The 22,616-nt window shown below is 37.0% G+C and overlaps 1 protein-coding gene across 7 annotated transcripts in view; it reads right to left on the bottom strand.

The window, feature by feature from the left end:
• Window positions 1–22,616, bottom strand: part of ITSN2 (intersectin 2) — a 120,123-nt gene that overhangs the window by 43,631 nt on the left and 53,876 nt on the right. For 6 of the 7 annotated variants that reach the window (XM_020870444.2, XM_020870446.2, XM_070450997.1 and 3 more), the window contains 7 exons: window positions 19,755–19,894; window positions 18,636–18,716; window positions 9,977–10,113; window positions 6,875–7,011; window positions 5,759–5,856; window positions 1,995–2,161; window positions 1,560–1,704 (listed from right to left, as the gene is read on the bottom strand). In XM_020870444.2, the coding sequence (XP_020726103.1) occupies window positions 1,560–1,704; window positions 1,995–2,161; window positions 5,759–5,856; window positions 6,875–7,011; window positions 9,977–10,113; window positions 18,636–18,716; window positions 19,755–19,894 (905 nt within the window). The remainder of the gene's footprint in view (window positions 1–1,559; window positions 1,705–1,994; window positions 2,162–5,758; window positions 5,857–6,874; window positions 7,012–9,976; window positions 10,114–18,635; window positions 18,717–19,754; window positions 19,895–22,616) is intronic. The other variant, XM_070450995.1, reaches the window with a different exon arrangement.

Below are 22,616 nucleotides of genomic sequence, written 5' to 3'. Positions count from 1 at the left end.
AAGGATTGCCAAATTTTCGTTAACTAATACTTTTTTCAGTCCCTCTCTGCTTCTGTATATTTTCACCTCTGTGACACTGGTTCACAGCATCACCTGTTACTACTGTGATATCCTCCCTTTGGCGGTCTCCTCCCTGTGCTACCTTCTACCAGTCTGGCCTCTATATGACTGCCGGAGTTCTCTCTCTAAAATACACAACTCAACTCTCCTTTTGAAAACCTTCATGCACTTTCCACTGGTGGCTCACATGGTAAAGAATCCGCCTGCAATGTGGGAGACCTGGGTTTGATAGATCTCTTGGAGAAGGGAACGGCTACCCACTCCAGTATTCTGATCTGGAGAATTCCATGGACAGAGGAGACTGGCAAGCTATAGACCATGGGGTGGCAAACAGTTAGACACGACTGAGCGACGTTCACATGGACTTTCCACTGCCAGCTGCTTAGCATGGCATTAAATGCTTCACAAATAAATCTCAACTTCTCTCTCCAACTACATTTTAACTCTTTCTTTATGAATCTGGTAATCTAGCCACACTATAAACAATACTTGTTTCCTATAAATCCTGTGTTAACATACCTCAGTGACTTCCCCCTAATTGTTCTTTCATATGAATAACTTTCCCTCTCTGTTTGTTAAAGCTTGCTCATTTTTGAGGGTTCTACTGAAATGCCTTAACCATTGTGAAGGCTGCTCTGATTCCCACTGGTTGAACTGAAATGCTCTCTCTTCTGTACATCCCTTAGGATTTCATAAAATATTTATTTGTGTCTTCATTAGCTGATGACTCACTAATGACAGAATTTTCTTCCATTAAATTTCTAGCACAGAATAAATGCCTAGGACCTATGGTCACACAATAAACATTTTCTGAGTAAGCTGAAATCTGCAGGACTCTATTCTGATAAAGTCTGCAATTTCTTTTTAATAATGTTAATGTAACAACAGGCTTCCCTTAGTCGGTAAAGAATCTGCCTGCAATTCAGGAGACCTGTGTTTAATTCCTTGGTCGGGAAGATTCCCTGGAGAAGGAAATGGCAACCCACTCCAGTATTCTTGCCTGAAGAATCCCATGGACAGAGGAGCCTGGCAGGCGTCCATGGGGTTGTAAGAGTCTGACATAACTTAGTGACTAAATCACCAGCAATGTAACAATGCTTGCATCTTGGTTACATCTAAACTAGAGGCTAAATATACATATAATACAGTTCTCACACAATGACTTATTTAAGGAAAACACAAACAAACAAAAAAACCTCCAAGCCCACAGCTCTTCTTACAATAACTACACATTAAGAATATAATCAGATTTGTAAAGATGATATTTTGAGTTTAGAAACCTTAGCTGGTAGCAATTTGTTACTAAGAGAATAAATTGTTGAGAAACCCCTAATAATTTCTTCAACTTTGTATCACATACGAATGGTTAAGAACCTAAACTAAATGCTACAAACTGGTAAATGAATCAATGAAGCCTTTGTGCAAAAATCTTCATTCTATTTCATATGAAGCAGGAGCAATGTCGAAGAATAAAACACACAAAAATGAAACATACAAACCTGTCCATGAATCGGTGACACAGACACAGGGGACACAGTGCGAGTGAAAGCTGATTTTTTCTGCCATGATGTGTTAACACTCAGGTTTGAAAAAGATACATTTTGATAATCGGTCACAGATGCTGGTTGGTTTGAAGAAAGTGACCTATAAATATAACAATATGATATAAGTATACTTGTTTAGAATCTAATGAAGTACTACCAATTTATCTACTCATATATAATATACATTGTGCTTAAACACAAATTATTAAAAAAAAATCATGACCTATGTTTTTATTTACTAAACTTCAGTATTAAATTTGGAACAAAAGGTACTCTGACAGAGTCCAGTGCAGATTACAATATGATTAAATATCAGGTTGACACAAATGCATATTAGGGATTCAAACATGTGCAGTGACATATAAATTCCATTATTAGCTAAAAACTTACTCAGAAGCTGAGGTAGCAGATACTGTAGGAGGAAGTAAGGCCTTCTTAGGAGACACAGATTTTTCACTTGATGTCACTTTTTCTACATAATTGCATGGAAACCAGCCAAAATTTCCTTGAAAACTACCATAAAGCCAACCAGGTTCTCCTACAGTTTTTTCGTCAACCTATGAAACAAAAAGAATTATCAGTGGTTGGAAAGCCACATATTTGCAAAGAGAAGAGATGCAGAACACTGTCCAGCAGCCTAATTTTCAGAATCAAGTCCATCTAACTACATAGCTAAAGCATTTTCTACAATAGGTTACTACCTCCAACAATTGACAAGGTGCCCCTTTAAACTTAAATTTTAATTTTATCCAAGTTAATACACAAAAACAGTTCACAAAGACCAGTAGAATCTCCATGAAGGCAAGAACAACAAACCCCAGGAATTATGCAACCTAAACCTGATTTAAATATTTGGTCTCAAGGTAAGGAATTACTGAAATGTATGAGTACTGGTGTTCAAATACTAATTTCCTCTTTTTCTTACAAACTTTTAAAAGCATAATTTCTTTAATATTGTTTCCTAATATTTTCAACCTTATGAAAAAGAAAATGCCCATTCATTTATTCTTCAGAGTCAGGCCATATTTGCTTTGTAAGTGGTCAATTTTAATCAATTTCATACTTGTCATTTATGATTATAATTAATTTCTAGTTGGCAGTTTACATAGAGACCTAAGCTAGGAAATTTTATATAAATTATCACAGGCCTAGAGAAACTATTACTTCAAAAACAGCATTAACAGATAAGACTAGAAACATAGGTTGTGATGGAAAATGTTGCTAGGGTTCAGAGGAATTTCTAATTTATTGCACTTTCTCTCAAACCTCCTCTGCCACTTTCTCGCATTAAGTTGATTAGATCTTGCCTCCCATCTTACCAACAATACAGAAGCCCTCAGATTTGACCTCACCTCTACTTCAGCAAAATTTATGATCCTATCCACTCTTCCATCCAGCCCTCCAACCACAAGGGAAAATGCACCCAGTCCTTCCACCTCTCCCTCTTCCTGGGCTCTAGATCCCAAGCCCTCCACATTGTGAAGAATCTTTCTCCATCCGTTGGTCAGAACAGTGAGGTCTGACAGGGAGGCCTGAGCGCTCTGTGTTCTGTGTGTTGATCTGAACGGTGGCTTCAATGATTTATGTTGTCGTTGTTTTAGTTGTGAAGTCGTGTCTCTTTTGCGACCCCATGGACGGCAGCCCACCAGGCTCCTCTGTCCATGGGGGTTTCCTAGGCAAGAATACTGGAGTGGGTGGCCACTTCCTCCTCCAGGGGATCTTCCTGACCCAGGGACTAACTCATATCTCCTGCATTGGCAGGTGGATTCTTTTACCACTGAGCCACCTGGGAAGCCCCTTCAAAGATTTACATATGTGTATAAATTATTGGAGCTATTCACTGATGGCTCTGTACTTTACTAAATGTAAATTATAGCTTAATTGGAAAAGAAAATCTCCCTCTATTAGTAATTTACTCTTTCTGGTATCATTAACCCTTTTTCTCTGCAGACCCTTTCTATCATTAAACTCGCTCAAGCTTCTGCAAAGTTAAAAAAAAGAGAAAACAGAACAACTTCCCTCAATCCACATTTGTCATTATTTCCACCTTCACTTCCTTCTCCCCTTCAGAAGCCAAGCTCCTTCAAGAGTTTTATATACTCACTGTCTCCTCCTTCCTCCTCTCCAACTGTTCCTCAACTCACAGAAATCTGGCTTCTTCCTCCACTACTCCACTCAACTAACACTCTTCTCCTCCAGGTTAATAGTAACTGCTGTTGCTAATACAATGGTTATTTTTTTTTAAAGCACTGTCTTGTTTTACATGTGGGCCACTCCTCTCAAACTTCCCTGACGCTAAACTCTGTTTTGTTTCTTCCCCCAGTCATTCTTCTCCGGGTCCCCTCAGTGTCCATGCTTCCCAGAAAGTGCACCCTCAGCCATCTTCCCCCCTATTTATTCCCCTTAGGGGAGCTCTGCCACAGTCACGTCTTCAATGACCATCACAACACACTGATGACATCCAAACTGGCCCCCTCTGACCTTTGCCAGCGATCTCGCTAGATCTCTCTGGATACATAACTGCTGCCCAGAAATCTGAAACTCATCCCAAACTGAACTCATTATAATTCTCACTTAAATTTCCTCCTTCTAATCTTCCTCTCTTAGTGAATGAACACCATTATTAACTAAGCTGTCCAAATCAGGTGTGTGCATGCATGTTAAGCTGCTCCAGTCATGTCCAACTCTTTGCACCCCTATGGACTGTATCTCACCTGACTCCTCTGTCCATGGAGATTCTCCAGGGAGAATACTGGAGTGGGTTACCATGCCCTCCTCCAGGGGATCTTCCCGACCCAGGGCTTGAACCTGCATCTCTTGCATTTCTTGCACTGGCAGGCAGGTTCTTTATCACTAGTGCTACCTGGGAAGCCTCCAAATCAGATATCTGACAGTAACTCATGACATTCTTTACATCAAGGATTCAGCAGAGAACATAAGCACTCAAGAAACTCCAGCTAACCTCATGTTCCTGCTGTCACCACCACCAGACTGGCTCTCTGACTGTGGGAAAGGTCTGTTCTAGAGTGGACAGCAGTCCACACCCTTCTTCTACTTCCTTGGGATGTCTATCTTTCTCAATAAACTATAAACTTATTCAAAGCAGAGACTGTGAATTGTTTACTATATCCCTAGCCTAGTATAGCCTCCAACAAGAATTTGCTGAAACAAAAGATTTAATCAAAAATATAAGTAGGCTCTTGGCTGGACATGCCCAGACAGGCTATATTTCTTCATTCTTGACACTGCCTTGTCACCACCAACCAGACAAGGAGGAATGGCTGGGCCAGGAGACGGGACTCAGCTGCCTATGTAACGGACCTCCCTCAGCTGGGCAGCTACGCACAGCCACCGTGGCAAGGGCAACAGAAGCAGTGTGCAGCTGGGGAGGATACTGAGCATCTGAAGAGCCAGTTCTTGTAAACCCTAGTCCAGGTACCATTCGGCTTTTGCTACTCAACTGATAAAATACACCAAACTGGTGACAACGCAGGTTAAAAAAAGAAAACAGACACTGGCTAGGTAATCTAGGTAATATAACTTTTATTTCCTAAGAAGAAAACTGAAGTCCAAGTCGCTATGCTTCTACAGCCTGCATTCTTCCTAATGTATCACAATAGCTCCATCAATGCTATCCCTGCATCTTCTTATTCATCCATTTTACATGGCTTGTGATTATACAATAAAATCCTTTTTCTTCTGCATCTAGTTAGAACTACAGAACCTAACTCCTTCAACTCTTTTAATGGTTGTCAGAAAATAACTAGCTCTCCCAAATGTCATTGGTAATTATTAAAATAAGATCAGTGTCACTTTTCATGGCAGAAAGCAGCAGGGCCTAGTGAAAAGAACACTGGGTTTAGAAATGCAGAGACATGTACTCTCACTCCCCGCTGGCAGTGTGCCGCTGAGGATTACAGCTTGTCTAAGTCTTCCTTACCTGTAATGTCCTCTGCAGATCTGTAGTATGTCTTAAGAACCAAATGAGGTAACGCTAAAGATGTATTTTTAAAATGGTAAATTATTGTGTAATTCTTTACCGTCTGAGCCACCAGGGAAGCCCCGTAATAGTATACTCAGTATTATTATTGAAAGTAAAATAGTACAGTGCACTCAGCTTATTCATGAGAAAAAAAAAAGACTTAGTTTCCAACCTGTATTATATCCCCAGAATTAAAACTCATTTCATCATGGTTCCTTGCTTCAAAGCGATATAACGCTCTGTAATTCACCAAAGTACCAGCTGGCTCACCTAAAGAGAAGATTATTATTATTTACTTCTTTCACAGATACACATCTTTGCTATGACTCAATGAAGAGCTCAAAAAGAAAAAACAAACAAACTGAGCATCAAACAGTATAATGAGAATCCATTTGACATAGGCTTGTTGGATTTAAGTATTTTTAACAGTCACAGAATCAATATAAAAAACAAACAAGGATAACTGTCTTAAGTAGGAGGCAGTAAGGAGACGACTGGCAGGACGTGTCACACGCATGGATAAGGGAAGGTGAGGGCTGGTGACTGAGCTGTGCCAGGTGGAGGGAGACTAAGCTGCAAGAGGCTTAATTTGATCTGTGGAGGTCAGAATCACAGGGAAGATGAGCACAAGAGGGAGGTCACAGATGAGGAAGTGAGCCAGTATAAACAGGGTTAATTACAGATTCATCAGTATGGTTCTAAAAACAAAAACAGCAGAAGGGCTCACAAGTATACTAGACTTACTAGATTAAAGATATTTTACTTTGTTCATTTGTAGAATAAATGCTTTAACTTATAAAAATTTTAATACATTGTATCATTATTAAGGATTCTAAAATATGTGTATCCAGAAAAGATACAATAATACTTAAACTGTTAATATTTTAGAAATACACTGGGGAGGGGTACCAAAAACAACCTTATATCATCTGAGAAAATTTCACTGTGCAAAGACTTAACAGTTTACTGTTACTTCATTAAAATAAACAGTTTAGTTACACTAGTGAAATAAAGTATTTTAAATTACTTCAATTATAAACACTGTGTCCAGGTTTATGCACTGGTAGTGATGACTACTTTCTTTTCTTTGTGTCATTTTAAGATTTCTACCCTCAATCTGTTTTAGTAAGACTATATCTTCTCATCCAAGTTTAATTTAGAAAAAGAATTAGCATCCATTTAAATTTTCTTCTTCTTCTTTTTGCCTCATTAGAATCTTTTTTTCTTGTTGCTTTTGTTAACTCTGTTTCAGAAAAATCAGACCAATTATTTTTATCCTTATCCTTACTTTGTTTCTCCTCAGCTTTCCGCTCCACTTCTTGAACTTTTTCCTGTGCTTTTTCTTCTTGGAGTCGTTTTTGCTTTTCTTCTTCCTCCTTTCTAAGATTTTCTTTCCATAAGTTTTCTTTTCCTTGTTTTGCTTTCCTTTATAAAAAAGAAAAAGTTTGCATAATGTCCTAAATTTCTTTTATGCAAAATAAAAATATAACAGATCTTCCTGAAAAACTGAAGAAAAATTAATATTCTTATATATTTAAATATAATCTTAAACATAATTATGTATTTATTACATACACCGAAGACATGTGGGGGGGAAGTGGAGAAACCACAGGGAATCAGGGCTGAAGGAAAAAACCAATTAGTCAATCAATTAATCAAGAGAGAAACTATGGACAAACAGATGAGCTGAAGTGTATGACTAACAATTTCTCACACTCTCAGATTTCTTCCTGCCCAGCCAATCTCCCAAAACCAAGGGGAAAAAAAGTGGGAAAAAACTGAAATGGAACTAATCAGAAAGCAAATATAAAAACTGTATTTAAATTTCCTTCCCTTCTCTCTAGATTCTTCACCAGGACTGCTGTCAAACTCTTACTCTCACTATCCTAGCTAATCCCTGTTTTAGGGATTTAGTCATTGCTGTGAAAATAGGAAATGCTTCTGGACAGACAGATTACTTCTTATATTATCACTTAAAAGTCTCTTTCATTTGTTAGATTTTGGATAACAGATCATTTTTCCTCAAGAGGTCTGTGCTTCTGTACAAGTTTCTATGACATTTGATACAACTGCAGCTTGGTTTCTAGCTAGTCAAGATGACCTGTGATCATACAGAATTAATGCTCACCACAGTTCTTCCTGCACATACTTTTGATGATCTTACTGAAGGCAGAGCAGTCATCACCAAATTTAACACCTTCTTCAAGCCTCAGCACACACTATCAGGGGCTGTGACAATTGTGTCTGATGCATCCTGGGTTTTGGGGGGCACTTATGCCCCACAAAGGTGGAAGTCTTGGCTTAATTCTGTATCTCTATTCCTATAATTCCTGGAAGAATTTGGAAATCCTAGATAATTTTAAAAACTGTAGACCCACTTAGTCATGAACCCTTTCTCCTCATCCCCTTCATACTCCTGGTTCATTATCACACAACTAGCTTCCACTCAACCCTCTGCAAACCCTCCTACACCCTCTATCACTTTGCAGAGTGCTTTCTCTAGCATTTTCTGTAACTGACATCCACCGCTCCTTTCAGAGGTATGCTTCTCTAGCAGTCTTGACTTAATTCCAACCAATATTCCCTTTCCTAGGTCCTTGGTAAGGTTCCCTGACAGTCTCTCATGTCTAGGATGACCCAACCTACCTTTATTTAAACTGCCATAGCATTATGAACACCACTATCAGAGTACTTGCCACATATTTATTGGGATAAAGAAAAGATGAGAGAGTTAAGAGAATATAAAATTAAATTTTGGTAAAGTTTCTAAGTTTGTGGATGAGAAACTGGTCCAGGGCCAGAAGATGCTTCAAAAGTTGGACACAAGGCAAAGAGACCAGACCTACAATGGGAAAACCTGACTATTACCAATAGCTTTGGGCGAGAAGGCAACAGCTGGGCAAGTGGCCAAGAAGTCAAAATGTAGTACTAAGAGCCAGCTCTGAACCAATCCTACATGTTCTGATTGCTTCCCTCTACTAAAGTAAGATAATGTGTGAAGATGATGAATAAAATGAAAATGTGTATTGCTTATATGGTCTACTGGGCTGAAAGGAACCATGAGCAATGATGGAGAGATATCAAGATACTTGCATGTGTCAACAGAAAGTCCTAGCACAGTGACTAGTGGTGCGGCCACTGCACGGGTCCCTTGGGCACACAATGCTGCACAAGTTAGGTGGCAGATAAAAACCTCCTTAGTTTAAACTTTACTGCCTCTGCATCTATATTACTCCAGTATCTCTTGATAGGGAGTCACAAAAGTATGAGTCTTAGAGTAAAAAATGTTCCAGCTATTTGCTTAGCTGTCTGAATCCCCTACTAGAATTATGAGGATTCTAGAGACAAGGAGTAACCCAGAGATTACCTGCATCACAGTCAACAGTGACCACTAAATAAAAATGTGTTGAGGTGGTTATTCTGAAGTTAGTAAGAAAACAGGCCTGCTATATGGTAATGTGTCTTTCTTGTCTTCCCAGTAGCTCTTTGATGGACATTACTCTTCTACTCTTCTCCAGGGTAAAGAAATGCTGGTGTGCTGATATTTGTTAATTTATAATAATTTCTGACACTAGAGAACTTGGGAGAAACATAGGAACGTATCAGAAGTAGAATCTTACCAATAGAAAAAAAAGTCATGTGAAGTCTCTAAAGGAATGGCTCTATGCTTCAGATACACAACTGTCTCACTTTTCTTTGCTTCAAATGTAGGCAGTTGATGTAGCCCAGATATATACAAAGAAAACTGTATCAACATGGCATTTCTGCACTCAATACTATACTCTATAAAATTAAGTACTTGGTTTTTATGATTTCTCAGGAAACAGTAATAGATTTACTATGGAGAGACAAAAATAATGAGTGTTTATTACCCACTAAACATTATACTTGGCTCTTTAGTGAGTGAAGTGAAGTCACTCAGTCATGTCCGACTCTAGCGACCCCGTGGACTATAGCCCACCAGGCTCCTCTGTCCATGGGATTCTCCAGGCAAGAATACTGGAGTGAGTTGCCTTGGCTCTTTAATCTTATTTAACTCTGAATTAGCTATGAGGTATGCATTACTGTTTCTATTTTTCAGATAGTAAAAACTGAGGTTCCAAAAGGTAAAGTGACTTAACCAAGGTCATTCAGATAGTAAATGGTAGATCAAGATAATCCAGGTTGAACTCCAAAGCCTGTAGTTTTCACTAAGGGAACATTTACAATTGGTTACTGTAAACTCAGTCTGCAAAAGAAGGACTAAACTTGTAAACTTTAGAATCTAATTAGCATCTTAGGATAATAATTTTATTCCCCTTATATTTTTCATAGTCAAACTAAAGATATGGGCAACAAAAATTAGAATTTTAGTAGCAATATAGTATAATAAATTTATCAACTACATTACCTTGTAGCCTCATCTTCTAGTTTCTTTTTCTGTATTAACTCTGATCTTTTTCTTTCAATTTCCCTCAGTTTGTCACGTTTGATCTTATAAAGCTGTTCAATGGCTAACTGCTGTGTATTGTAGCTTTCTCTCAGTTCCTAAGGAGAAAATAAAAAGTTAATATGGCATGGATTTAAATACTTTTGTCTTACATAAAAATGTGGCAACTGCATTTAAAGATAAAAATCATAAAGCAAGTTAAACTAAAGTAAAAAAGATTAAAAGTCTTAAAAAAGATGATAAAAAAAAATCTGGAATACATTAAGAACTGAAGGTATATAGCCACTGAAGACAAATGTATGTTAAAATCAACTACTTTTATACTAATTCATTCCTAAGGTACAAAAACCTTTACAAGCCAAGTCTTTGATTTGGTACTTCGTTTTCTTTTTTTTTGGTACTTCGTTTTCAATAGAAAAGCAATCCATTAAAAATCAAGGGAAAACAGTTTGCTGGTTACAACATTTGAAGAGGAATTTTGTTCAGTCATAGTTTTGACATGTGTAGTTGAACCAAGTTACCTATAACTTTTATCCAGTCAGATATTGAACTAAACACATAAGTAATTTTTTAATAAACTATGCAATATTTATTTAATTTAAATAATTAAATAATTAAATAACTAAAATGGAAAAGATAATGTCTACCTAAAACCATGACTAGAGTGGGTCAAAATAATGAAAAGTATTAAACAGGAATTAAATGTTTATTGAGCATCTAGTTCTGTGCAAAATGGTATAAAGATTCACAGGGGATCCAATCCAAGACCATCTGACTCCTGAGTCTATAGTCCTTGTCTTCAAAGAATTCAGCCTCAAAGTAGAGAAAAGTGCCAAAATCTGGAATATAGTTGAGTGTCTTAGCAGAAACCTGTGATTATCCACTCTGCATTCCCTCCCCTTCTCTGCTAACATACTAGTCCTCCTTTGGGGAAGTTGCTTTGCTCCCTGAAAACCACCCTTCTATGTGGTTTTGAAGAATCTGTCACACTCAGTGCTCCTCCCACTTCCACCCAGTGTGGTCACGTGATCTAAACAATCACAGCACCTCATTCCCCTGGCAAGAATGACTGGTGCAAAGGACATGCACATGATCCAAGCTGGGCCACAATCCCTTCCCAGGATTCAGATATACTGAGGAGGGGAGAGAGAAGCCTTTCCCTCACTAAACTCATTAAAGTGAGGGTAAGGTAAACCTGGGACAGCCCCATTTCCCAGTGAGACCATTAAGGGTAGAAATGAACTCAACACAGGAAAGAGAGAAGCAAAGATTAATTAAAGATTAGAGGTGGAGCAAGAAGGAGTGCTGGGGAACCAAATCTCTGACTTCACTCCCATGTCTAGGAACTGCCCCTTGTACTGATTCAGTTAGTGGTCCTAGTATTCTTCCAATTACCACTCTTTAGCTTAATTATTTTGAACTGAATTTCTTTTACTTGGAATCTACAGAATCCTGAACAAGATAGTAGAAAAAGGCTGGGATAAGGAAGAGGAAAAAACTCCAAAAACAAAGAAACTCCCACAAAAACCTAAAGTAAACAAAGGAAGCTTCACAGCAAAGGTGGGAGCTTAGACCACATTTGGATAGAATTTTTTGGTAAAAGATGTCTTGGGGCATCTATTTATATACAAAAACAAAAACTCCAAGTCACGAGCAAACAAAGGAAAACAGCCTAAGCTCTATTTCTTTTCAGAAATAAAAATATTTTATAAGTGAACCCTTTTAACTAGACTGAGTAAATGTGGTATCCAGAGACTATGTCCAAAATGTCTAAGATCAAGACTCAAGGCAACAATAATACAAATACCACCATTCATAGCAAAGTTTTCACATAACTCAGATCTAAGTTTTCTCTCTTACAGATCTCAGTTCTCTCTGTTGTACCTTTCTCTAGACTCTTGAAAAGCAGAAGACTACTGCGGTTATATTCTATGGAGAAGTAGCCTGGTTTAGTGAAAGGACTTCAGAAGCATGGGTCTGGAGTAAGGCCCCCTAAGATCTGAATCAGGTTCTGTCAGTGACTAGCTGAGTAACCTTAGGAAGCCTCACAGTCTCCTCATCTGTAAAATGAGGTTAATTACAGTACATGCCCCACAGCATTGCTATGAGAACTGAATGGGTTAACACACATAAAGTGCTTACAATAGTGCAGGGCACTAACTGCGTCCTTAATAAATATTAGCTATATTACTGGCTGAAGTCATAAAAAGGAGAATTTTAAGTTTAAAAGCAAAATGGAGAGGAGCCAAATTAATGTCTGATCTTAGTATGGTTGCAAGGTTAGCCCTCTAACTTGTCCTTTAAAATACTGTTCCAGGGACTACTCTGGTGATCCAGTGGCTAAGACTTATGCTCCCAATGCAGGGGCCTGGGTTCAATCCCTGATCAGGGAACCAGACAAATAAATAAATAAAGGTTAAAAAAAAAATACTGTTCCAAGTCTTCCTTCATTAGCCATTCCTCCTGTGTCTCTGCAAGGCATTATGTGCATTCTCCTATCACAGGCAGCATCTTCCAACTCTATGACTGTCTCTCATCAAGATAATCCCAGCCAAGAGAGAGCCTGGTAGACTATAGTCATTTAGTTAGTATTTACTGGGTGAATAAAATACGTAAACCACAGGTAAGGTGAGGTAAGTCCCTCAGTCGTGTGCCACTCTGTGACCCCATGGACTGTAGCCTGCAGGCTCCTCTGTCCATGGAATCCTCCAGGCAAGAATGCTGGAGTGGGTTGCCAGGCCCTCCTCCAGGGGATCTTCCAGATCCAGGGATAGAACCTGGGTCTCCTGCATTGCAGGCACTCTTAACCATACATAAACCATAGTTTATGCATATTAGTAAGACGTGAAGAGTACCTTGGGGCTTGCCAAAAACATTTCCTCTACCTGAGTTACAATGATCCTAGAAAGCATCATTAGATTCACTCCTCTGAGTTAAGTCATGCTTCTAGGAAGTCCTGGTTAAATCTAATAGTTAACTATCACTTTGCAGGACAGCAGAAATTAACACAACACTGTAAATTAACTATACTTTGATTTTAAAAATAATCTATCAATTAACTGAAAGCAAGTAAAGAATCTGCACTTACGAACAGAGCTGTTCTCCATCTTAACAGAACAATAGATCATTCTTTTCAAGTTAAGGAAGTTTTCTTCTGTTCCTAGTATGCTAATAACTTTCATTTTTTAATCATAAGTGCTAAATTTTATCAAATACCTTTTCTGCCTTTAGAAAAATAAGCATATTGTTTTTCTCCTTTAATCTGTTTATATGGCAAATTACAGTAAAACATTTCTACATATCAAATCACCTTTGCCTGGGTAAGATAAATCCCACTTGGTCATAGCTAAGTATCTGTCTTATAAATTTCCATATTCAACTTTTCAATATTATTTAGAATTTTTGCTTCTATGCTAAACTGATCTATAATGATCCTTTCTCACACTATTCTTATCAAATTATGAGGTTTATGATAGTTTCATGTGACAAGTTGGGAATACTCCCTCTTCTATATTTTGAAACAGATGTATAAAATTGGAGTTATTTATTCCTTCGGTAAAATTCCAGGTCTGGACTCTCTTTTAGAGGAGATTTTATACTACAGAATTAAAATATTTCATGACAACAGAGCTACCTATTTTTTTCTTGAATCAGTGTTAACAAATTATAATTTGTTCATTTCACCTACATTTTTATATTTATATGCTAAATTTGTCATAATATTCCCTCTTATTCTTTGCAATGTATTTAGTTATTTTTCCTTTTTACTAACTTTATTTTTACTTCCTTTTAAAATCTCTTGCCAAAAGGTTAATTAACTTTTTAATCTATAAAAGTAAAAATGGGGTTTTCTTAACTCTTTCTATTAAATATCTGTGTTCTATTTCACTATTTCCTTCTACTTTTTTCCTCCTTTATTATGCTAGTCTTTTTTTAGCTTCTTAAGTTGAACACTTAGCTAATAAATTTTCATTTTTTCCCTAATATAACCATTTAAGGTCAAATTCTGACTCTCTGGGTTGAATTTCTTTTTGCTCTCTGTGTGACTCTGGGCAGCTTAATATACTTCTATGTGAAATGTGAACCAATAATAGAAGGTACATCACAGGGGTAATGTTAAGGATTACATAATATAAGTAAAACATTTAGGACAGTGCCAGTCACAGAGAAAGCCTGTAATAATTTTATCTAAATACAGCTTGATTTATGAATTAGAAAATAATTGTTGACTCCTGATATGAAATATGAGGAATCTGCTCATTTACACTATCCCGCATCTCCTCTTCATTTCCCAATGTTTGGCTATAACTTAAAAATAGACTTAAACTACTATTTCATTTTCATAAACATTTGACAACATTTTGCAACTCTAAATTTTTCTCTTTATTTTGAAAATTTTCAGATTTACAAAAAATTTGACTAAGTTGCAGACACTGATTCTTTCACCCCCTAGAACTGCATCATTATTCCACATAACTAGTGTCAATGTCAGTACCAAACTAAAGAATGTTAATAGTGACATAGTAATATTACTTAATACAAAACTCATATTCCAAAAATGTCCCCAATAGTGTAAACACTGTCCTTAATAAGTTTTTTTTTCAAGATTCACTATCCAATCAAGGACCATACACTTTGTTTCATTGTTGTGAGATCTCCTCCATTTTTTCATGAGATTCACATTTCTAGTGTGTGGGTTAGTATTTTATAGACCAAACCACAATTTGGGTTTGCCTAATTATTTCCTTACACTTACACAGATGAAATATTTTTGGCAAAAACATGCACAGAAGTGATGTGCCCTTCTCAGTGCATCCTATCAGGAGACACGTAATGTCAGTTGTGCCATCCTGGTAATAGTAAATATGACTGCCTGGTTGAGGATGGTTTACCTGGTTTCTGGCCTGAGGTAACAGTAATATGACTGACTGGGTTTCTGGCCTGAATATTCTCATTGCTCTTCATTGCCTTTCCCAGATGACTATTTGTCCTCACTCATACAAATTCCGTGCTTCTGAGGCTCAGAATACCATCCAGCAGTTACACCCTCCCTTTCCTCTTTACTGTCATCTATCAATCACCTGGTCACTGTTCCTCACTCATTTATTTTCATTATTCTCCCAATCTTTGACATCCACATAGATAACCCCATCAAAACCTAAATTCAGGCTGATCTCCTCAATGATGACCTCTTTTTTTTTTTTTTTTGCTCCATTTGATCTATCACTTGCATTATTATACCCTGAATCTTGTCATCATCTCAAAGAAAACTACCATTGATCAGTATCCCATTTTCCTAAGTTCTTATCCTTCAAGCTTTTCTTATATCTGATGCATCCATTTCAACAGTTTTTCAACCTCTCTGGGACCTCTGCTCTGCTGACCCCATCATCCTCTCTTTTTCCATCAACAACCATTCCTCTTTTCATATCCCTTCATGTTCAGAACATATGTCAGAGTTCATTTTTATCATAATTACTGTGTTAAGATCTGTAGCTCCCTTGTTCATCCCTCTCTGCCCCTACCTATTAAAACCTCAAACCTGTTTAAATCTATGAATCTAAGTCATTACCCTTTTCTATGCTTACATATAAGCAGCTGAACTTTGGTGGAGAGAAAAAAGACAATTAGTCATGCTGTTTCTTTTTTAAATTCATGAACTCCAACTGTGAACAGGCATTCAACATTCCTCAGGATGTGGACTGCTTTCCTCTATTAAACTTGCACTCTCTAGCCACACTGAGATGTGTTATTTCATGGCTACTTTTCTCTCCTGAAATTTCCCAATCTTCCATTCATTCTCCTCACTACCAGCCAATAATCTTGCTACATTAAGCCAGACTGGATCTCCCTCATCTTTCCATCTCAAAAGCATTAAACCTTCCTGCATCTGATCCATCTCTTTCTAGTCTAAGTTATTCCATGTCCTTAACTATTCATGATTTCTTGCAACGATCCAACTTGCTTCTGATTTTAAATTTTGAAGTTGTCAACTTCCTACTCTCCACCAACAAATTTAACTGACTTCATGCCTATCTTATCCCCATATGCTATATTGGAAGTATTCTTTTTATCTTGAAGAACAAGATTATATCTTAATCTGCTTCCCTGGAACTTTATTCCATCAATTATCACCACTTTAATAGTCTCAATCTCTCACTTTTCTCCTCCCTTCCTTCCTCTCTCTATACTATCTCCTTCAAGTCTTTTCTTTCCTTTTTTGAATTCAAAAAGTAGCCTTTACTTAAAAGAATAAATTATATGAAACAAGAAGTGTTCTTAAAATCTGGGATATATGTTTCCTACTGGTTTTGACTAATTTCATTCTACTTTTTTCTTATAAACTCTATACCAATAACACTCTAAAGGCTGCCTATCTTCTGACTGAGAACATTCAAAACCATTCATCCATTCAGCAAGTATGTACTGCCATCCATGATGTTCCATGCACTGTTTTAGGTGTTTGGAATTCAGCAATAAAATATTTGGCTTGAGTTGGCAATTAAGACTCTCTGATGGATATGGTTGTGAAAGTGAAAGTCACTTAGCCGTGTCCTACTCTTTGTGATCCCATGGACTATACAACCCATGGAATTCTCCAGGCCAGAATACTGGGAGTTGGTAGCCTTTACCTTCTCCAGGGGATCTTCCCAACCCAGGTATCGAACCCAGGTCTCCCAAATTGCAGGCAGATTCTTTACCCTCTGATGGATATAGTTAGTTACCCAAAAAGCTCAATTTTCTCCATTTCATGCTTCTGTCCTAACAAAAACTATTCATTCCTCATGTATCCATATGCTGCACAAAAAGGTGATACCACTTTCAAGGGTGGCCCCAATTATCCTTTTACTTTTCAACTTTATTATAAAGTATAATTGGTAAATAAAAACTATACATTTAAGGTATACAACTTGTTTTAATACACATATACACTGTGAAATAATCACCCTAATCAAGCTAATTAACATATTCATTTCTTCATATAGTTACCACTCCCTCTCCTCATTTCCTCCCTCCCTGTCTTCTCTCCTTCTTTCTTTCTTTCCTGAGAATGTTTAAGATCTATCCTCTTAATAATACTGTATTGTACAGTTCAAATTCGCTAACTATAGTTTGTAGTCACTATGCTGTGCATTGGATTTCACAATTTTTCCATCTTGCATAACTAAAACTTTGTATCCTTTGTTGTCTTTCTTAAACCAAAAAACCCCAATGCTGTCTTTTTAACCAATGCTTTTTTTTTCTCTCCATGCTCTCTTTTCACTCTTCTAAAGCCTTTTCCACTCACTCCACCCCTCCTCAGCTCCCATTCACTCCTAATCTGCAGCAATCCAGCTTCTGGTGGTCACTCAACTGAGATGACACTCTCAAAAAGGTCTTCAAAGGTCTCTTCATTGGCAATTCAATGGATACTTTCCAGTACTAAGCTAACTGACTGCTCTGTATAATTTCTAATGGCTACAGAAAGCCTCTTTTCTTGCTTTCTGTAAAGACAGTCACTCTCCTGACCACTCTGATAGCATAGGTTTCATCCCCTTTTAGAGTCCTAAATTGCCTCTGATGAAAGCATCAACAAGCAGTGAAAGGTTGGAAGGCAGGAAGCAGAAGGAAGAAAGTAAAACAAGAAACAAGAATAATCTGCTGGCCTGTGGAGAATCAAATGCTAACTCAAAGAATCAGACTTGTGTGTGTGACCGTAGTCCACAAACCACTGTCAAACTTCACTGTGTACATGAAGAAACAGGTTTAAACTTCTGCGTGATCTGAAGCACATATTCTAAGGTCAGATAATCTGGCAATTAATGCTATAACCATAATGGAAAGGCTGATACAATCTTTCCATCTACCTCTCTTTAGGTAACAATTGAGTTCTACTTCCTGCCTTCACTGTGTATGTACATTTAAGTGCCCTATTGCCATCTACTTTAATATTGAGTAGAATGTATTTAAAAATCTACTAGGCTCAGCTAGTGGTAAATATAAAGCAACTCTCTTTAAACTAAATTTAAACAGGAATTCATTGGGTATTTTAAATATTCTTTGTGCTATTTACACATGAAAAAATTAACTGCTTATTTATAAATATGAATTAAACATTTTTTTCTGTGGTGCAAGTGTATCTAAATATGAGACCTGATAACTAGACAAAACCAAAGCTGTACCTACATTACTGGTTCTTATCATAGTACTGGGAAGCAGCCTGATATATATACATGATATAACCTTGCACTAGATTTCAGAAAGTATTTAAGTTTTACTTTAAGCAGTAATTTTCAGTGATATGGGTAAATAATTTAGTCTCACATTCCCTTAGTTTCCCTTTTAATTGAATCAGTAATCATCCCATCATTTAGTCTAACTCACAGGGAACCAGGTAATATTTCTAAGTGTCATGGGCTCCTCATGAGAACTCTGGGCAACCTTACTGATTCCTGGCATTAGACTCAAACAGGCAGTGAAACAGCAGAAGGATATTTAAGCAAGCAGAAAGAAAAATGTTTATATTGTATAGGTTATTTCAAACAAAGATACTCAGATAAATGCAAAGAATAGTCTAGTGTTTAAAAAAAAGAAACAGTAAAGTAACTCAAAGAAAAAGAGCTAGATATTAGAAAATAACCTTAAGTAAGAGGAAGAGGTTGTTGAGACAGCTTAGCAGAGACAAAAGGCACTGAAGAACAGAGTCATCCATATTCCCACACTGTAAGATAAGGCAGATAAAAAGCCAATTAAACTATGTACAGATTTAAGAAAAATAATGTAGGGAAGATAACCTGGTTGGTTGGTCTGTCCATCAATGACAAATTATTTGGTTTTCTTAAAATTTTTTTTTCTACAGAATATATGCTGTTGTAGAATGTGTCATTAATATTATTCACCTCAAATTTTCCCTCCTTCACTGAAGCCACCATGGTTTCTTTTCTTGATCATACTGTTTACTTTATGGTTGGTGTAACATTATTCTAAATAAGTTAGCAAGATGAAAGTCAAATGAAGAGACAGATATGCCTGAAAAACCTTGTAATATTTTATGCTCTGAAAACTTCATGCTTTGTTAGCAAAGGAGTAACTGAGACTAGTCCAAAATTTCAATCATGAGCTATTAGTCTGATTTTTAGTTTTTAATATTTTTGTTCATAGGTATGGCTTCAGCATACAACTAATTCTGCACAGAATGAGAAGCATATGGTATACGTTTTGGACATCTGCTCTTCCACTGTAGCAAATAATGAGTCACGAATCTACTTTTCATGCAAAATTTTTAGTGCCAAATTATGCTTTGGATTGCACTGGTTATTGCATTATTTCGCAAAGGTTAATTAAATTGTAAAAAAAGAATTTAGTGTGTTAAAAGAGCCTCTACCACCTGGACTATTTAAAATTTTCCATATTTCCCATTTTCAAATTTGCTTAAGATCATTCTGGCTGAGATCCATACTGACAAATCTAATCTAATATTGACAAAGGTAATTTTTTTTAAATGTATAGATGCCAATAAAACAGTCATCAAAAACTGGAAACTATAGTAAATTGTATGTTTACACAACTCAATGTTTATAATATATATGGAGAACATTAAAAACAATCTTGCAATTCTGGTGTAGCTCCAATAATAAAATAAATTATGTAAATAATGAACATATAAAAATAACAGTTTCAGTTATTCACTTAATTAAATCAAAATAAGGAAGGTAAAGAAGCAGCAAATTAAAAATGAATAATAATAGAAGATAAATACCTTCAGTTCATTGTTAAATGAATCCATTTCTGAAAGCTTGGATGCAGTTTCTTTTTCAAGAGCATCTAATTGTTCTTTAAGTCTTTGGCATAATTCTTCCTTTTCTAATGATTTTTTATGAAGTAAACTGATCCCTAAATCTGAAATACAAACATTACACAATTTACATTTTGCAGAAGTTCTTGTCCTTACCAGTAATTAATGGTTATTGTCTGGTCAAACTGGTATAACTAGAGAGACAAAAGCTGTACACACATACTGTGTTTCTAGATCTTCTATTTAGTTCCAGTGTTTTGTCTAGTTTTGATCAAACATACATTATTTTAGGTATTATACCTTTCATAACTTATGTTTTGATATTTGATAGGGCTAGTCTAGTCCTCCCACTTTTTCATGTCTTGCCTCATCTTACATATTTTCTCTTCGAGGTGAATTTGTGAATTATTGTGCCAAGTTTCATTTAAAGAAACCTGAATTAAACTGAATATATAGATGAATTAGTAGAGAACTAAACAATATCTTTAAAATGTTGAGCTAGTTCATTCATTCAGGAGTAGAATATAATATGTAGCTACTTGTCCAGGAAACTTTTATGTCAATCAGTAAAATTGTATGGCTGTGCTTTTCTTTATTCATTTAACAATGAGAATGCTAATGTGAGTGAGACCTTCCCCCGTATTTTCTGAATAAATACTTTTGATATATAGTAAAGTTACTAATTTTTATATGCTGATTTTATATCCAGGCACCTTGCTAAATTCTTTCATAATTCTAAGAGCTTTCCAGTATTTCAATAAATATTTAATCATTACATTACACATCTATTATATGCAAGGCCCTGTTCTTTGTTCAACAGTAGGTAAAAGTGAAAGATAAGCATGGGTCCTATTCTAGTGGAAGACAAGCACTGAGAAAAATAAAAGTCAAATATTCATTCTTAGTATTCAAACTGAGCAACAGGAATAATGGATGCCTTTATACTGAATGTGATCATATCCTATCTATAAGCACTGTGTTGGATAACTGAAGGAGGCAACACTGTAGTGCAGTGAGCTTTAGAGTCAGACACACAAGAATTTGAACCTACTAATAAATGATCTTGTGTGTGTGCTAAGTCGCTCAGTCATGTTAGACTCTTTGAAACCCTATGGACTGTAGTCTGCCAGGCTCCTCTGTCCATGGAATTCTCCAGGCAAGAATAGTGGAATGGGTTGTCATGCCCTCCTCCAGGGGATCTTCCTGACCTAGGAATCGAACCCAGGTCTCTTCCATCTCCTGCACTGGCAGGCAGGTTTTTTACCACGAGCGCCACTTGGGAAGCTGAGACAATCTTGGGTAACTTCTTATTCTCTCTGAATCTCAATTTTTCCAAATTGAACAATGGGAATAACAACAACTACTTCAGAAGGTTGTTGTCAAGATGAAAGGAAATAATGCATGAAAACTGTCTAGCATAGTGCTTGGTGCGTGGCTGACAATTTTAAATGGTTACTGTTATGAAGAGAGGAATCTAAGGGATACTGGGTACTTTGCAAACTCCAAATAAGAGCTTCCTATTCTGGACTGGACTAGAACAAAGATGAATAAATTTATAAAAGCTAAAGTGAAGTGAAATCACTCAGTCATGTCCGACTCTTTGCAACCCCGTGGACTGTAGCCCACCAGGCTCCTCCGTCCATGGGATTCTCCAGGCAAGAATACTGGAGTGGGTTGCCATTTCCTTCTCCAGGGGATCTCCCCAACCCAAGGATTGAACCCAGGTCCCTTGCATTGCAGGCAGATGCTTTAACCTCAGCCACCAGGGAAGTCAGCTAACCTGAACAAATTAAGAAATAAGGCAAAGGAGTAAGACATGAGAGACCAAAATATCGCTTCATTATTAATAAAGCTGATGTTAGATAGCATGGTTATCTATGCTCTACCAGAAGCATAGCTCTACCAGGCCCCTAACAAGACACAGTCTGCATCTTAATCACAATTCAGATACTGACAGTGAGGATGAAAATACTTTGTACCTTGCATCAATCAGGAGAGCTGTCTTATGTTGCCTCTGGAATGCCTGTGAAGGGTGAGGTGGGAGCTAATACACTTTAGTATATGTGCTGCCGAAGCGAGCACAAGCTAATACACTTTAAATAACCAAGAAAAAAGCACCCTGTTCCAGGAAGACGGTCTGAGAAGAGTCATCAGTGGAAGGTGGGGGACATGATAAGAGTAGGTCACAAGATTGATTTTTCCATACCTGGTGCTTCTTCCATGTAAGAGGACTTTGATGAAAACAGCAGTCCCAGCTTCTAACTCTTACATAATTGGTGAGATCAAGATAAGGACCTGGGCATATGTGGCCCTATATCTTTCCTATCCCTTGCTTTCTTGAGGTTGAACTGCCCACAGGAATCTGCATTCTATTCTGTTCACGCACCCAATGTCTTACAGAACTGGGCAGCTGTACTGCTCACAGATAAATCATGCTATCTAACATCAGCTTTATTAATAATGAAGTGGTGTTTTGGTCTCTCATGCCTTACTCTTTTGCCTTATTTCTTAATTTGTTCAGAACTTGGGCAAAAATGGATAACTCTACTTATTGGACCTCCTCAACAACCAGAAGTGTAATAAAGAGCTGTAAAGTGAAAAACTGGCACTCAGTGGGAGACATTTAGGATACTTTAGCTAGTTTTAACACATTTGCAGTTACTTTTCTTTAAATAAATCTTTCTTCTGCTACGCTATTATTGGCATGCTATCCAACATAGAAATTTTTTTTTTCAGTTTTCTGGTTGAGACTTGAATCAAGAGAAATGTTATATTCTTATAAATTACACTGGAATATCTTGTTCCACAATTGTCAGAGGGCCAAGT

The sequence above is a fragment of the Odocoileus virginianus genome, chromosome 2 (genome assembly GCF_023699985.2).
Source record: "Odocoileus virginianus isolate 20LAN1187 ecotype Illinois chromosome 2, Ovbor_1.2, whole genome shotgun sequence".
Lineage (NCBI taxonomy): Eukaryota > Metazoa > Chordata > Mammalia > Artiodactyla > Cervidae > Odocoileus > Odocoileus virginianus.
This window is presented reverse-complemented; position numbering and strand designations above follow the sequence as displayed.